The following is a 17446-nucleotide window of genomic DNA, read 5'->3' on the forward strand; positions in this document are numbered from 1 at the left end:
TCTGCAGAAGTGGAAAGAGTCCAGGGAAGGAAAAGAGGGACCATCAAAGCTCTGGACAACTCTGAACAACTAGCCAGGCTACAACTTTTCAGCCTGTGGAAGAGCTTTTAATGAGAGAAAAGCTTTTAATGACAGCAGCTACCTCTGAGCCAGAAAATGGTGAACGCCAGGTCAGATGGATCTCCCATCTCACCAAGCATAGCTATTTTATGCTCCTCAATACTATTTCCAGCTGCAGCATTAAATCTATCAGCAATGGCTTTGCCATGCATTACAGTGCTGCCGTGTCCCACCTGGTGGGTTTCCAGGAAGGTACAGAACTGGAAGAGGTGTGTGTGGATATATTACATGACCAGCTGGCCAAGCACAGTAGCCATGATGCTGGCACAGCTCCCAGACTCGCAGGGTGGTCACTGACTCCAGGGAGCTCGCTTGACCATATGATGCACCCGGGCCCTTCCCCAGACACCAGCAAATAAGTCATGTGTGTATAGTAGCAAGTCAGAGCCACATGATCCCCTGTGGGTGAGCACAGACCTGTCCTTGAAGGGGTTCATTTCACACTGAAGCACTTTTCAAAGCAACCCAGTGCTTTGCTTAAAGCTGATCAGAAATCTCAACCAGTCATTCTGTAGAAATACAACATCTGGTGCAGGACTGAACTGAATTCAGGAGGCAAGTCCTGAATTAGCCAGTGCCCTCTGATCTCTACCACTGCAAGCAAAGGGAGCCCCTTGCATACCCAGGTTGTACAATCTTTTTACAGGTATTTCGTGAAAGGTGAGTTGTGTCCCATCTGGTAGAAGTGGAAGACAAAAGAGCAGAGGGAGCCCCAAAGACTGCTGATGCACACTTACACTGTAACCTTGGCTGGACTGTGCCCTGCCACAGTCCCAAAGGTGGTTCTGACAACAGGAGCAAACTAGACCTGAAATTTGGCAACTGGCTGGGAATCTGCAGTTCCTGGAGAGCATTTCTGGGTAATTAGTTCAGTTTGGAGGTTGCTCTCAGATGCTGGAGCAGAGATGCAGAGTCCTTTGCATTCAGGATCTCCACTCGGGGCTTTTCCATGTTCCTGTGTGTTTTCTGGGCTGATTCCTGTTGTGAACAGCTCTTGGATAAAAAGTGGAATAACATCTAATATGAGAAGCGCAGATGATACTGTTTTCTGTTTACATCAGCTCTGGAAGCAGGGATGTTTACTAGGGAGCCAGGGAGTTGTCTTCTCCCATGCTGAAGAAACTTTCCCTTCACAACTGCACTTGTTCAGCACCTTCTTCACCGGGATCTGTTGTTTCTTGCTACTCCCACATGGCCTTTCTCACAGGAATGCGGATGAAATAATACTCACAGTGCAGAACCCTGGTATGTGATGTGGATTTGAAATGAATGTTTTGACTGCATGCTGTTAGTAGCCCTTTGTGGGAACGGCTTGTTCTGTTTCCCCTCAGCCTTGTATAAGAAAGTGCTGTTGAAATAAGATTGTGTATGTCATTTTATTATTCACCATCGCTAACTTAAATGTGCAATCAGCACAGAGCACACAGGATCAATTAATCACCTGTTTCTAGGCTCAGGAAAGCTACCAGAAAGCTCAGATATCTTGACACTGCCCGTCTTTCAAAATCCGGATGTCTTGTCTGGTTTTCCTAGAATAACGTAGGAAAAAAGAGTAAGAGCTCAAAAATATCCTCCCCGCGTCATGCTTTGGCTCCCGACCAGCCTGTGGAACAGAGCTGACTATTATAAAATTGGCTTGCTCATTTTCCTGTCTAAGCAGCTGAGGTGACTGCAAGCCATCCTGGCCCACTGACGCCCCTCCCTGGGCATGCAGCACTGGTGGTGGGTCTCCAGCCTAACCTGCTCAGAGCAGGGCTGTTCCCAGCATGAGGTCATGGTGGCCATGGCTTTGTCTGAGCCCTAACCACCACCCCACAAGGATGGACACCCCCCCACCTCCATGGTGCACCATGCTTCTGGGGAAGGGGTTTCTCCCATGTCCAACCTGTACCCTGTGGGGCTGTTGCTTGTGGCTGTTGCCCTGTGCTACATCACCTGCTACCACCAAGAAGAATGTGGCTCTGTCCTGTTTGCAACCATAGGCTGCTGCTAGATCCCCTCCAAGCCCCTCCTTTCCCAGACTAGCTGGATGCAGCTCCTCTGCACCTCGTTCCAGCTTCCCTTGATAAGCTGGTCATCCCTGTCCTCCTGCAGCCCAGCACACAGTTTGTGTCATTTGCTATGCAAGTGCATTGCTGACCTGTGTTCAACCTGATCTTCACCCTCAGTTCCTTTCTAGCAGGAACTCCTGCTCATACAGTCCTTTCCCAACCTGGACAAAATCACTCCCCCAAAGCAACCCTTGTGCTTCTCATGAGGTCCATGTTGCCCTAGTCCTCAAGTTTATGGTGGTACCTTTGGGTTGAAGCTCTACCAGAAGAGCCATGAGGCACATAACTGGGCATCTGCATTCACAGAGGTCTGTTTGAAGGACTTAGTGGTGCTATTTGTCCAGACTAGATGCCTAGTTGACCTTTTTGCCCATCTGAGTTCAATTCTCCCAGGCAGCACAGACAGTGGGACCTTCCCCATCTTCTGTGGAGCATCTGGTTTGTTGCTAGCTTGTGGGCACAAGTGTTGGAGGGTCTCCTGGCCACGGGCTCCTGACCTCACCTTTTGGATCTGCTGATCATGCAGCCACAGAGTGGTCTGATTTAGCAAGCTGATCCAATAGATGAATATTCAGCTTTTCTGTGGGATTAGTCCCCTGCCAACACAATGAGCTAAATCCCTCAGCCTGCAGCTGCACAATAGTCACTGAACACGGTGCCAAGGATGGGGCAGAACCCTGCAGGCAAGGGCTGGGGGCATGCCTGCACCTATCTGCAGGCAGTGCCATGCAGGAGGGTGAAGCTCACAGGCTTCAGAGCCCAGCACCCAGTTCAGTTAACATATAAAAGTCCTCTTTCACTTTGCTAGCAGGAACATGTGTGCTTCCCGTCTGCCACAGCTTTCCCCAGCCATGGGGGAGCCTGAGTGATGGTATTTGACACATTCCCAGTTTCAGGCGGCCAGAATTAGACCCCTGGAGATCTCTGCCAAGGGCATGAGCTTACATTTTCTGCACACACAGCTGGCATTCATTGGCATAGGTGTTCCCATCGGTCCCACAGACAGGCAAGTGCAGGAGAGGGCAGGCCTGCAGCTCGACCATGTCTCCACACACCGGCTGGAAAGGAGAAACCACAGCACACATTTCAGTGCCAGCAGCACCCATCTTTTCCTCCCACAGCACCCAGGCAGGAGGAAGTGCCACTGGCGACCTGGTTCCCTCTGCCCCGGACAGGGCAGGGTGCGCACACAGAGTGGGAAAGCAGAGCTGAGAGGATACCACATCCCTCAGTGGGACTCATGACTGGGGCTTTGATGCTGGAGCACCAGTACCCATGAGGTTGGGGATGATTGTTATAACAGCCTTCCTCCCAGGCACGGCAGGCACTAAATTCTGTCTCAAGCCATGAACAAGGAAAACCAGAAACCTCTTACCCTTCTCAGGCCATTCCCTTCGTTCAGCTCTGCCCCTGAAACAGAGCAGAGACCTGTGAGCATGGCACATCTGTGACTGTGGCAGGAGCATGAGGTGTTGACAGAGGGTCATGTCCAAATCAAAGGGAAGGCAGAGTTGCACAGGGTCCACTCAGGACCCAGATCAGCTGTCTGGGTTTTGTGAGGGGGGATCAGTTTGCTGCATGCTGTCCTCCACCCTCCCAGCAGCACAGTGTACAGTCTCTATCCGCAGCTGAGCCGGCTGGGACAAACTAAGAATGCCTGTTCCCACTCCCTAATCCATCTCCAGACAGCCCTCTCTCCCAGTCTCTGGACCTGGAACTCCATAGAGCATCCAACACGTCCCAGGAAACGTGAACCAATGCAGTGCTGCATGGGGACATGGGGTATCTGCGGAGGGCTGAGGCTGGATGATGCTGCACAGCTGGACAACAGTCATCCCAAGGGAGTACTATATTTGGTGGGTTCCTTTTCTGCAGTCAGGCAGAGCAGTAGCAGCAGTTCACAGCCCGTCTGTGTGGTGCACAAATGTCCTGGGAGCATGATGGCTTGCACACAGGCTGCTGCAAGATCACCCCTACATGCACCTAGGTGGCACTGGTTTTCCAGAGCCTACAAATAGCTGCTGAGTATGCTCAGCATGTAGTGCTCTTACAAGGGCTTCCAGGTCTTCATGGAGGCAGGAACAACAGTAGCTGCCGCCCCAGTGTACATGCTGTCCTCCCAGATCCCAGTTCCCATTCACATCACAGCCTGTCCGCTATCCCACCCCTCTCCCAAGTGCAATATGGCCGATGAATCAGTCTGTAACCCTTGCCCTGAACTGCTAATAAGGGACGGTGTGTTTGCTCCTCCTTCTTCCCCACCATGCTGCTGCTGTGTTTCCTTGCCCTCCTCACCTCCTCTCCAAACCAAAGTTTCTATCGTCCCACCCATTTTTGGTCCCTCTGTGTTCCCAACCCACTGAAGAGCCGGCTGCCAGCAGCAGAGCAGACTTACCACCAGCAGCAACAAGAGTCACCACTACCACCACCAGCAGCAGCAGCAGCAGCTTCCTCACAGGCATGGCTGGTTCAGGCGCACACACTCATGCGCCTTGCTCTGCTCATGGCTGCCTTTATAGGGAAAGGCACCGGCTTATCTCAGCAGTGCTGGGAAAGGGAGCATTTTGAGCAGCATTTGATCTGAGCTGGGAACAGCTGGACCGTGCACCCAGAGGGATCACTTGAGCACTCTCGTGCAACTGATAAACCACACCAGTGCCACCTGCCAGCTCCAGGTGCTGGCATGGGAGGCTGCTTTACAATCCTTTTGCAGGGTAGTCCGAACTGCTGCTCTTCTCACTCCACCCAGCCAGATTACCTCTGGATATATCTCACCTGAACCAGCCCTACAGCTGTGCAGCTGCGGTTCTTCACACATGGCAAGTATCTCCATTTGGGTTGGGAGACTTCACACAGAAAAGCCAGGAAATTCGGGCTGATTTGGGTGGCTGTGCTGTGGCCTGAGTGTTATCCCATGAGACTCGGCCAGCCGGATGCTCAGCTGCCTGACAGACTGGGCAGGACCCCAGGAGGGGGATCTCAAACACACAGGAGGCCTGCCGTCATGCTGTGGCAAGCCCACCCCTGGCTAGGTGGGATGGGACAGGCGGGAGGTGCAGAGGGGCTGGAGGGAATGAAATTCAGCTGAGTGGGAGCAGGGAGCTGCAGGTGCAGCCGCAAACTGTGCTCCTCTACCCATCATTATGGGCGGTTAATACCTTGTTCCACTCACCAGCTTGGGCACTTTAACGGTTGCAGCTGAGATCAACAGAGCAAAATGATCTTTATTATAAGATTCAGTGTGATGGAAGGGGACTGTGTGCATGGATTCCTAGTTTAAATATGCAGATGTGGCACATACAGCAAGGGAGGGGACAGACAGGCTGGAGAGGATCCTCAGTGGTAAGTGATGACAACTCTTCAGTGAAGGACTTCTCAGCATCACCACCCCAGAATATGCCAGTAACTTTGCCTACAAGACTGGACGCTCGACATCAGTCTTTCTGTGTGAGCATCCTCACCACCTCTGAGAAGCTGAATTTTCCACATCTGTCCCTACCTTCCTCTGGTGAATCAAAATCAATTGATGAAGGATGAAGGATAGAAAAGAGGACCACTGAGTGGAAATTTGGTGTTGTTGCTGAAGACCAGTGTTGACCAAAAACTTCTCTGGGACAGATTTGAGATGAAGTCTGGGCCAGAAGTGACAGAGCACCTCCTTCACCCTGGAGCGGGTAGGACACGCTGTGTGTGTGCAAGGGGCAGCCACCGGGTAGATGTCCTACAGAAACCAAAAGCAGGCTGGGAGAGCTCCAGACACCCACAGCATGCACATTTGCACTTGCTGAGGAGGTGACCATGACCATGCTCAGGACATTTCTTCCCCACAGTATTACCTGAGGCTTAGGTAGGTACATGCTGGCTTCAGCCGGCTCAGAGAAGAGGGAACAGCTTGCTGAGCATCCACCGTGGCCAGAGTGGTACAGGCCCTGCCCAGGGCTGCTTCCATCCTCGCACTTGGTTGGTTCTTGCACCCAACTCAACAGGGCTGTGACTAGGTTTTGGGAAGGGAGAAAGTGACCAATTCAGGGTTCCCCTTGCAGAACCATTCCTCCATTCTGCCAAGGCGACTGTGCACATGTTTTATATTCCCTCTTCATGGAGTTTACATAGTTCAATAACCGTTGGCTTTTATTATTATTCCACTTTGGAAATCCCTCAACTAAAGTAAATATTTAACTGCATTAGTAGTTGGTCCTGAGGCACATGGGGGCCTGCTGGACTTGTTTAGTCTCGTACAGGGGAGGCCAAGGATCTGATAGCAGCCTACAACTGATTCAAGGGCAGCTGATGGAGCCAACCTCTTCTTGGTAGTGCTAGACAACAGAATAATAAGCAACAGGCACAAACTGCAGTCCTGAGATATTCAGGTCAGGAGTTAGCAAAGAAACCTTACCCCAGAGGGTTAGCAACCCAGACCAGCAGGGAGGCGGGAGATCTCCATCCTTGGTGGGCCATGTACCGCAGATGTCCTGACCAAGCACTGCTGTGCACAAAGTTTGGTAGGTGAGCCCTGGAGGGCCCTGCCACCAGCACACTGGGTCCTGGGGATGCAGCAGCTCTTACTCTCCAGCACATGCGGATGTATTTCCTTAGGCACCCACCTTGCAAATCTGGTCTGAAACAACACTCAACTACATGGACATCATGGGGCCACCTCCTGCAAGCTGCTCCCCCACCAACATTCAGCACAGCCCTGGATGAGGGCTATCATGGACCTTAACAGTCTTTTTCAACATTTTTACTACCAAAAAAACCTACCCAAATGCTGATCATAATGCTGCTGCTGCAGATGCTGCAGAGAACCATGCTGTACCGCCGGTCCCAAGCACATCCTGGCTCTTCGGGTCATGCCGGCAGCAGTGCAGGAGCAATGGGCTGGGGTCGTGCAGCTGGGACATGTTGTGTGCTCCAGATCGCTCTCCTTGGACGGAGGGTGGCAGGAAATGTCTGTGTCCCCTCTGTGCCAGAGGCAGCAGGTCATGCGGTGCTGGGGAAAAGCTGCTGGCCGATACGAGGCTTGATCTTCCTCCACCTTGTTCCTCAGTAGTATTCAAATGCCTTCACAGAGCAAATAAAAATGACACACTAAGAGATGACAAAGGGGAAATCACCTCTTGCAAACTGGTTTTATCTTCTCCTGCTTTTCTCTCAAGCACAGGCTTGCAGCCCCTGATGAAAGTCCTGCCTACTCCCCCTGGAAGAAGAGGTGGAAAAATTCTTCCTTGGGTGGGACAGGAGGTTTTCTGGTGGCTGCTTGCCCTCACATTGGCCACGCAGTTCCAGCTGTGTGTGAGACAGTCATGAATTTGAGCCTAGGCTTTCCTCATCCGTGTTGCAGGTATTACGAAGAGGGGCCCCCTCTGCTCTCCCTGTTGGGTCCTGGGCTCCCAGCGGTACAGCAGCACATGGGGGAGCTGCCCCCCATCCCCTGTATCAGGGGCTGCCCTTGGACTCCCCTCAGCTTCTCCTGGGACAGGAGTGAGGGTCCTGGCTCTGCTGCCTCCTCCTTTCACCCCAGCCAGCTGTAGCCCTGCTAGAAGGGCAGGAGGGGCAGGTCTGAAGGTCCCTGGCTTGCCTGCAGAGCTGGAGACTTAGTCTCACTGCCAGCAAGGCAGAGAAACTGCTGGAGACAGCCACAAGGAAGAAGACTTCTACTTCCAAAACCAATCTCACACTTGTTCCCTCGCAGCATTGCCCCCACCTTCATGCTTGTTCCCATGCACCCACTGGCACCCACCTGCCCCTGTCACGCTGCCCGCCTGCCATCACTCGTCACATTATGAGCCCTTATCACACTTTTGCCTCCCAGGTGACTGCAGCACTATTTGCAGGTTTTCCATCTGACTGGGCATCGGTGGCAGGAGGCCAGGATGGATTGCATCACATCTGTCTTGCTCCACGTCTGCCTGGTGGCCTTATCTGGCCTGGTGTGGCCTTGGTGCCGTCACTGGTCCACCCAGCACCTGCCAGTTCCTTGCTGTTATCTGTTGCCTTTCCTGGATTTCACAGCTGTTCTCGGCCTCCCAGCTTGCTGTGCTCACACCGATATTTTAACTCCTGTTCCGCTGCTCCTCCCAGGGCTTTTGCATACCAACAAATGCTTGGGACCCACCAGCCTCTGGGAACAGAGTGCTGCCTCGCTTATGCAGCCCAAGCCCAGAGCCCACAGTCTATCCTCCTCTTGCATGAGGGGACAAGTCGAAAAGAGGAGGTAAGTACCACACTCATTTCCATCCTTAGCTCCCTCCCCGCCTCCAGATGGGTTTTATAGAGAGGTTGATAGTCTCAGTTCTGCCTCTCCACCCACCCTGAGGTCTCCCTACAAGTAGGAGGGAGAAGGACTGATTTCTTCTTCTCCTTTGAACGCAAAAAGAGGTGGAGATGCAGGTGACCAGAGGTTTTCCTTTGGCTATACAGGAAAGCCAAAACCTCGTGTCTGCGGAGTTGTCCCTGTGTAACCAGGGTAGGGACCAGCCGTCACCACTTCCCAGCAATTTCGCCAGACTTTCTGGATCCAGACCACACCTTTGGCTGCCTCCCTCCTCTCTTCATTACTGTGGGTAAATACTCCCACGTGGCAGGCAGTGAGTAATGCTCATTATTTCTTTGACGATTCAGAAATTTCCCAATGACACCTTCAGTTGTGAGTGTGCAAGACAGGGTGATTATGCAGACAAATCCTCACACCTGCTGACACTTCCACCAGCAGAGGGGACAGGGCCAAGGAGGCATCGATCTGGAGAAGATCAGAGCTTCCTACCAAGGCAGGCTATGTGCTGGTCCTTGGAGGTGCAGCAGGCTAAGGGGAGCATCCATTGCACACCTTCTTCCCCCGCTTCAACTGCCAGCTGGAGTTGCTGTAGCTGGGCAGAAATTGTTGTGGCTCACCCCAATCCAAGGACGCCTGCTTCTCCTATCCCTTGGGTCTGCGTCTGCCTGTTCTGGCCTCCGGACTGCAAGACATGCTCTGAATGCATCTGCAGTCCACAAGCACCCTGCAGCTCCTTGGCAGCTTAAGGATGGTGTTAATCTTCCTTTTCCCCGTGCTTCCACATGAGGGATGGGTGTCCAAATCCCCAGTGCAAATCTCCAAAAGAGCAGAAAACCACAGATTTATGTTTTTCCCCAGTAAATGCTCAGTATGGGGTAAACCAAACCACCGTGCGGGCATAAGGGAGGGGATGAGGCTGTGTGGCTGGTCTGGATGGGCAGAGCTCTGAGCTAGCTGAGCTGGGACCGCTGTGGGACTGTGCCCTGCTACTCTGAGCTCACACAGTTAACCTGGATGCTGGCAGCAGGCGTAGGTATACTGGCTGTCCTAAGCATACCGACGTTCGCTCTTGTTTATCTGGGAACTTGCACCCACTGTAATTTACCAAAAAAAATCAGATTTTGGAGTCTTTCTCCCTGGAGTTTGCTTCTGGATGAACAAACCTGTACTGAGCCTCAGTCTTTTACACCTTTTTCTTTCCCAACATTGCTGATTCCATCTTGTGTAGGACTGAATGCAGTCATCATCCTGCATTTAGCACCACGCTGGAGGAAGATGGGTAGCACATGTGCCAGCTCTCCCCTTCAAAGTGACAGCTGCTCTTGGCAAGTATTTGTGGAGGAGGTCCTTTTTTTTTCTGCTTTTGCAGAAAAGGCCTGGTCTTCTCAGTCTGCCAGTTGCTAAAGCCCCTGAAGCTACCCCAGGATGAATTAATGTAAAAAGAGGGATGCATTGTAGGAGAATCAGGGAAGTCTTTTTGTTTCTCCATGCATTGAGGGGATGTTGTTCAGCAACACTGCATTTGCATGGATCTTTGGCAGCAGGATCACCCAGTCATGCCTGGCCAACTTTCCACATCACTGCTGGTAACATTCACACTTGTCTCTACTTACTTCTACACATCCTGGAGTGCAGCATCCATCTGAAGAAAATTCAAGGTATTAAATGCTCTCCAGTGCACTGTTTATACACTGAATGTGCAGGCACGCACACTGCTCAGCACTTTCCCTTTAGCTAAATTGCCAAAGAAGAAGCAGGTCTGACACACAGATACTAAAAACGCCACTGTGTGTCCTTGAGGTTGCCTGCTATTTCTGACTTCAGAGGCCACCTACTGTGCAGGTATCATTTTTTCCAAATGACCTATTAACTACTGGGGTATGTACAAATTAAGACCAGGAGGGAGCCACAAAAAATATCACGGAACAGAAGGGCACCATCACCCCCAGTGAAACCCATCACTTTTTCTTCCAGCACATTCCTGCAGCTTTTGGCTTCTATTCCTCCTAAAAGTTGCAGAGTGTACTTTGTGGTTTGCAGAGCAAAGTTCTCTATAAGACATCTCATCTATGTTGAAATACCAATATCATCAGTTGACTAACATCTTTGCTTTACTTTTTATTCTCACACTATGGCCATCTACATCTGTCTGGGTGGATCAGAGCAGAACTAGAAGCATTGCAAGCAGCTTACTTTTGAGTAGTCAGATACTAATGCAAAGTTTCTCTTTTGTGAACCTGTCGGGCAAAAGGACCTCAACAGTGGCACCAAACCAAGTCTTTGTACATAACCCTCTTCCCAGATGCTGCTCTGGAAAATACACTGTCCAAGGGCCCAGCCAGGTCCTGGCACCTCTGGATAGATGCTATTCTTGCTGCTGTCAGTCCCAGGAGGCAAAGCAGTGCATAAAGAAGAAATGCACCACTGATAATAAAAAGCACAAAGCCTGAGCACCCTTGTAATGGATTTATGTTTAAATTGCTGTAACACATGTAACACTTCTTCTATGTTACATGAAGTACTACAGCGGGAGCCACCCAAACCAACAGAAGAAGAGCCTTGCAAGGAACTGGGCAAATGCAGCAGTGACCCAACTTGAACTGGCTTTGGAGCCAGGTTTTGGCAAGGCCCATTTAATCCTATTTTAGTCACTAGAATGGGATGTATATGGCACCATATCTTGAGCTGAGCTACCATGTCTAGCTATTAAACTCCCCTGAAACAGATAAAGGAACCATTCAGGTTAAAAATGCCGAAGACTGTAACTAAGAAATGTTGGTAGTTTCTCTTTATTTAGATGAATGTAACTGCAGGTAGAATACGGCTTCGTGCCTGGCGATGAGTTTCTCTGCAGATGAAGTTATTTTTTTCTCTTGTACTCCTCAACCCACACACAACCGAAGCTTTACAGCCACCTCCCTGTACTCTGACAGGCCTGTGTGCCTCTTGCAGAGGATTATCCTCACTCCTCTGCCAAGGTAAGTACACAAAATGGGACCTGAGACATGATACACAGGTTAGCACCATCCAGTTAAAGAGAGGCACACATGCATTTATGACAGGATGCGCTATAACTGAAATGAAAGGGGGAATCGGCACCATAGGGCTGGTAGGGAGATAACGGGCTCACGCACCTTACCTGTCACAAGTATGGGGGACAGTCTGCAGCAGGACCTGCCAGCACCATTCAGGAGGCAAAAAGGTTAGCAGGAGCTGGTCTGTGTCAGCATCCGCTATTTCAGGGCTGCTTGGCACCCTTCCTAAATTGCTGCACTGTGCAAAACCTCCCCACAAAACTGATTCACTGTTGGCAGCAGAAATTAAAGAGGAACTGTGCAAAAGGAGTTACAGGTTTGTAAGATGATGTGAAATATCAGTCTCATGCTCTGCCAAGCTGGACCAGTTTCAAGTCTTCATTTCAAGTAACAAGCATTGCAAATTGTAGACGAAGCTTGTTGTCTGGTCTGTCATGAGACTTCTTTCCACAGAGACTGTGCTGTCCCTGATTTGACTCTTCTGAACTTTCAGCAAAGGGCAGCTGGATGTTGCTATTGGATCTCCACACCTTTCTGCCCCTCTTCACTTGTTCCTCTGCTGTCTGCCTGTCCCTCCAGCTGAATTCAGTTCTTCCCAACACTCCACCTAAACCAGCACCTTGGCAGGGGAGCTCTGCAGCCCACACAGCGGCAAGCGGTGGCCTCTTGGAGCAGGATCCCAAGAGCAGGGGGCCATGCTGGGATGGACCCTCAGCCTCATGGTTCCATGGCAGGGTGACCTGCAGGCAGCACGGAGCCATGCTCTTGCCTCTGGCCCCTGTCCTGCAGAAATGCGCAGCTCCACACCGCTGCCACAACGCTGCTGGAAAAAAAACCGAGAGGAATGTGGCTGTCTGCTGCAGCCCTGCACACCAGTGATGCTTGCCCACTCACCTGCTTAGCATGCCCCAGAGTGGGGGAGAGACAGGGAAAGAGACAAATAGGCACTGGGGATTTCCCGGGGATTTTGCATGCCTGAAAGGGAGCAATGACCTCGAAGGGGGTCCCCCTCATCCCACGCCGCTGGAGAGGGAGCATGTACCTGTTCCGCTGGCACACCTGGAAGCATCATTTCTATGAACGGAACTGCACTAAATTTGCCCGAGCGCGCAGCTGCACAGCGCAGCGCACGGGGCTGGAGCCCGCGGCGTGTGTGCACACGCAGGGTCGGTCCCCAGCACTGCGCGTGCACGGTGCCAGTAGAGGGCACTTGCGAACGGCCCCCCCACGCAGCGCAGGGCCCCACCGCCACCTACCGCTGGCCGCCAAGCCCTCTTCGTCTGGCCCTTCCCCAGGTCTAGACCTTACCTCCCTACCTCTCATCTCGTCTGCTTCTTTGCCCGAGCCGCGCTCATCCCAGGCACCTCTTTCATGCCCTGGGGAGGTGTGGTGCGTGTTTTTTGCTCTTGTGAACAACCTGGGGCTGTGGGCTTCACCCCCATGCAATCCAAGGCTGCTTACATATGCGGAGCCTGCTGCTGTCTCCAGGGATGCTCAGGGCTGCTGCGGCCACGCTGAAGACCGGGGTCACAAGCCCAAACGTGGACTCTCCCTGCAGAAGCAAACAACATGATGCTTGCTGAGCTTGGGATAAGCTGGTGGAAGCACTTCAGCAGGGCTGTGCTTCTCTGTGCCCTCCCTTGCCAGAAAAGGGCTTGTGAGACTTGACGCAGAGATACTCAGAAGGGCTAAACCAACTCCTGCACTCCTATTGTCCCAGCCACCTTCAACTCCACAAGGCCACGCACTCAGAGGGGCCACGTTTTGCTGTGGATCAGCCATGTGGATACAGCCCTCCACTGCTGGTGATGACCAGACACTGCTCTTCAGGCCAGGAGTGGTTGCCCCATGGCAGCAGTTGGTGCTACCCCCATAGCTAAAACATTGACCTCAGTGTGGACCTGGAAAGCTAGATCACACTGAAACAAATCCTTCCATGAGCTGCAGGATTCATAAACCCTCATTTAGCACATATTCACATCCTTTCCTGGATTCTGCCATGCTCCTTGAGAACTTTGCTTTTCCTCTAAGAGTACAGGGCTTAGAACCTCCCTCTTCCCCCTCATATTTTGATGCCTAGCTACAAATGTCTCTCCATATTACCAGTGAACTTTCACTCTGTACCACCCTGATGGCTTGTTTCAGCAAGTATTTTGGTTGTTTATCATCTCTTTCAACTGCCAAGTTTGATTAAAATCAGACTCACAAGTCGTTAGGCATGGTGGATGGACAGATGTATTCATGTGCCGCAAAGCAGTGTAGTCACACAGCAGTTTGTTGTAGGGAGAAAAAGGCTTAAAATTAGATTCACCATAAAGAATATCACCACCACAATGAAGCCAGGGAGCTAGAAGTTGATTCGGGTATGACTGGTAAAGTGAGATCTCCAAGGACTCTTCACAGCTTGGGCTAGGGTTGGGCTGGGGTGGAGACTGCAACAGTGAAAAGCTGTAGAGGGCTGACGTGCGATGTGCGCAGGCAGACCTTCCCTAAGGACATGCATGTATGCATTTTTCCTTTAAGGCCTGTATTTCTATTTCCTCATTCACAGGTTCAATAAGACATCCACAAATAGGTGTGCCATTATGTATTTAGATTTATATAGCTATATTTACACATACACACATCACTGCATGCTTCCATGGGTGTAGAGTACAAACGATCCCTGGCTGCAACAGAGGCTTCTTTCATCACAAAGTCTGCTCTACTTCCAGAGTTGTGTTGAGTGTGAGCAAGACAGGGGTCCCATGGAAAAAATGGCATTATTTTTATGCCACTCACACAAAACATAGCAGGCATTCATGGTAGGGTGCTACAGCAGACCTGTGGAAAAATGTGTTAGTGTTATGGTTTAACCCTAGCCAGCGACTAAGCCCCACGCAGCCGCTCACTCACTCCCCCATGGTGGGACGGAGGAGAGAATTGGAAGAGTAAAAGTGAGAAAACTCGTGCATTGAGATGAAGACAGTTTAACAGGTAAAGCAAAAGCCGCGCACAAGCAAAGCAAAACCAGGAATTCATTCCGCACTTCCCATGGGCAGGCAGGTGTTCAGCCATCTCCAGGAAAGCAGGGCTCCAGCACGCATAACGGTGACTTGGGAAGACAAACACCATCACTCTGAACATCGCCCCCCTTCCTTCTTTTTCCCCCAGCTTTATATGCTGAGCATGACATCATATTGTACAGGATAACCCTTTGGTCAGTTGGGGTCAGCTGTCCCGGCTGTGTCCCCTCCCAACTCCTTGTGCACCCCCAGCCTCCTCACTGGTGGGGTGGTGTGAGGAGCAGCAAAGGCCTTGGCTCTGTGTGAGCACTGCTCAGCAGGAACGAAAACATCCCTGTGTTATCAATGCTGTTGTCAGCACAAATCCACAACATAGCCCCATACCAGCTACTATGAAGAAAATTAACTCTATCCCAGCCAAAACCAGCAGAGTTAGATACTTCCTAACCCTCTGATGTTTGTACTAAACACTGTGCTGTAACTTCTTTTGCTATTGTTTGCTATAATTAAGACATGATATATATGCTAGTGTCACAGGAAATCAAATTAACTCTATCTTGAGTCACAATTAAGGTCTGACTCTCAATGCACCACAGGGAACTTTCCCTAAAAGTGCCCATTTCAAAGCTGAAAGACAAATTTCACTAGCACAAGTCCAGGTATTTGCTGACAGCAGTGAAACATGGAAATGCTGGACCCACCTACAAGTTCTGAAGAATGGATTGTCTGCTGAGAGTCATGTTGCTGGGTTGCCTTTTGCTAACTGATCCATCAAAGATGTCTGGAGAGCCTGGTGGCTTTGAAAGCTGGGTTTGCTCATTGAAGCAGGCAATTTACGAGGTGGTCCGTAGTTGAATGTTGACTGAGAATACCAGCAGTGATGGCATTAGTGTCATGGACATCAGCATTGTCATCGTGAACCTCACAAAATCAGGTTTAACCAAAGCACAAGATGATTATTAGACTGACTGGCAGAAGGTGTCAGAAAGAACTGAGAAACATGTAAGTGAACAGAAAAGTGGAAGCAGACATCTCTAGTCATGCACCTTGACTACAGAATAACTCTTTCTCCTTGAGCTTCCTCACAGCAAAAGCTATCTTCCAAACGAGCTCTCAGGTGGTTAGTGGAAGCCACTTGGGAAGTTCAAAGAGACACTGAGACCTGAAGTCAACTCCTTGACCTGCCAGAAAAAGGAAACTCCTTTGTCCCAGAGCAAGGTCGATTTGTCCAGATTCAAGATTACTCCCAGAGATTGCTGACTACTTCATTTTTTAAAGACAAGTGCAGACTCTCCCACTGATAGCAACAGCTATGCTTCCTGGGCATTCTCTTTCTGCTTCTGCTCTCTCAGCACAGTTATCACAAACCAAGACCATGCCCTGCTGGTTTTTACCACAGCCAGTAGTGAAAAAGCACGTGCACTTGCTTGTGCGTAGCATTGAACAGCTATAGTCCTTGGAATTAGATGACAAAACATGGATCTGGTGAGGTCCAACTAGTCCAAATCTCAACACAAACCAAGAGAAACAGCCACGTACAGCATCTGATCTCACAGAAGAGTGCCAGTCTTGAGACTAAGAAAGAGCCATGTTGTCAGAGGTCAAAGGATGGGACACGGTACACTTCTTCAAAGACCACAGACGGTATATTAATCTGAAGAGTACCTGTGAGCAGTGGTTGAATGAACATTGAAGGAGCATCCAAACACATTGGACGAGAGCCCAGCTCCACAGACCAGCACTTTGGTGATCCACCAAGCAGCACTGGAGGCTGCTGAAATCAGCAGACCACAAGGGCGGAGGGAAGTGGGAGTGGTGCATGTGTGTGTTGGGAAGTAGTTTTAACCAATGACAAGAACATAGATTCACTTCTCCTTGCAGTAACTTTGCTTTCATGAGACAAAATAAACAGTGACATTAAATAGTAGCATTAAGCACTACTGGCAGGAGTTATTTATTGCACTTGAAAACCACTTGAGTGTCACCCGGTGTCCCTGAAGCACTCTGAGGCTCACAGCGCTAACCAGATACATGCAAGTCTGCCAGACCGCCAGCAGGATTTTGCCTGGTCAGCTGTCAGTCTTGCTTATCCCATGAGTCACTGATGCCCACTGACCCCTCTCCAGTCAGCTGTGAGTAGGGTGCCTGCAGCGCCCAGGGGAACAGCAAGGTTAGTACTGGCTTTCTGACTGTCACTGCCCTTACTGAAGGACAACACTAAACCCTCCCACCATCACTGCTGCTGGCTAAGACAGGGTTACAGGGCGGCTCCAAGGAGTTTTCTTTCCATGCTCATGGACTCGCAACTCGTAAGAAACACATGTAACTTTGAGGGACACTGGATGGTGCCCAGACCTGCTTGCCCAGGCACTTCTACTGGCTTGATGATGGACATGAGGAAACTCGTTCCTCAGGAATGTGGGACAGGGTACCAGAGAGGTGGAGATCCCCATGCTGGGTAGCTTTCAAGGCTCAGCGGGACAAAACCACAGCTGACTTCACCTACTGCTGGCAATAGTCTTATTCCGAGCAGGATGTTTAGCTGTAGACCTCCAGAAGGCCCTGCTACTGGCACTGCTGGGGTCCTGTGATTTATGCAACAAAAAGGTAGTCCTGGCCTTTTTCGCTTTGCACAAAATGCATTGAAACGAGCTCCACCGAGCTGACAGAAACTACAGTTTACACACAGTCATGCCAAGTGAAGACTACCTGCAACCCTCCAAGGGGCACAAACCCAAATACAGCCTGTGCTACCCAGCAGCTCGCAGCTCCCTCTTACGCCCTCCGCTAAACCCGAGGTTTTTTGCTTGCTGCTACAGTGACCTGCATGAACCTGCAGCCACGGCTACTACACGGTGCTACCGGGAGAGCCAGCCAGAGAAGAGGGGTGCGCGCCCAGGGGCCAGCCCCGCGGCGGGGCTGCCCGCTTCGGTGCAGGAGGAGTCGCTGCGTAGTCGCCGT

At 50.9% G+C, this 17446-nt stretch overlaps 1 protein-coding gene across 2 annotated transcripts; it reads right to left on the reverse strand.

The window, feature by feature from the left end:
* Positions 1-90: 90 nt before the first annotated feature.
* On the reverse strand, positions 91-4702 carry SPINK4 (serine peptidase inhibitor Kazal type 4). Of its 2 annotated transcripts, XM_054810586.1 has the most exons (5): positions 4567-4702; positions 3547-3581; positions 3117-3229; positions 1562-1649; positions 91-1468 (listed from the first exon to the last, which is right to left on the reverse strand). In XM_054810586.1, the coding sequence occupies exons 1-4, from the start codon at positions 4631-4633 to the stop codon at positions 1595-1597; spliced, it is 270 nt and encodes an 89-aa protein (XP_054666561.1). In that variant the 5' UTR covers positions 4634-4702; the 3' UTR covers positions 91-1468; positions 1562-1594. The 2 variants fall into 2 exon arrangements, with proteins under 2 accessions (XP_054666561.1, XP_054666560.1); XM_054810585.1 differs by lacking the exon at positions 91-1468 and having other exon boundaries at positions 1483-1649.
* Between the last annotated feature and the right edge of the window lie 12744 nt (positions 4703-17446).

This window comes from Grus americana, chromosome Z (assembly GCF_028858705.1).
Source record: "Grus americana isolate bGruAme1 chromosome Z, bGruAme1.mat, whole genome shotgun sequence".
Lineage (NCBI taxonomy): Eukaryota > Metazoa > Chordata > Aves > Gruiformes > Gruidae > Grus > Grus americana.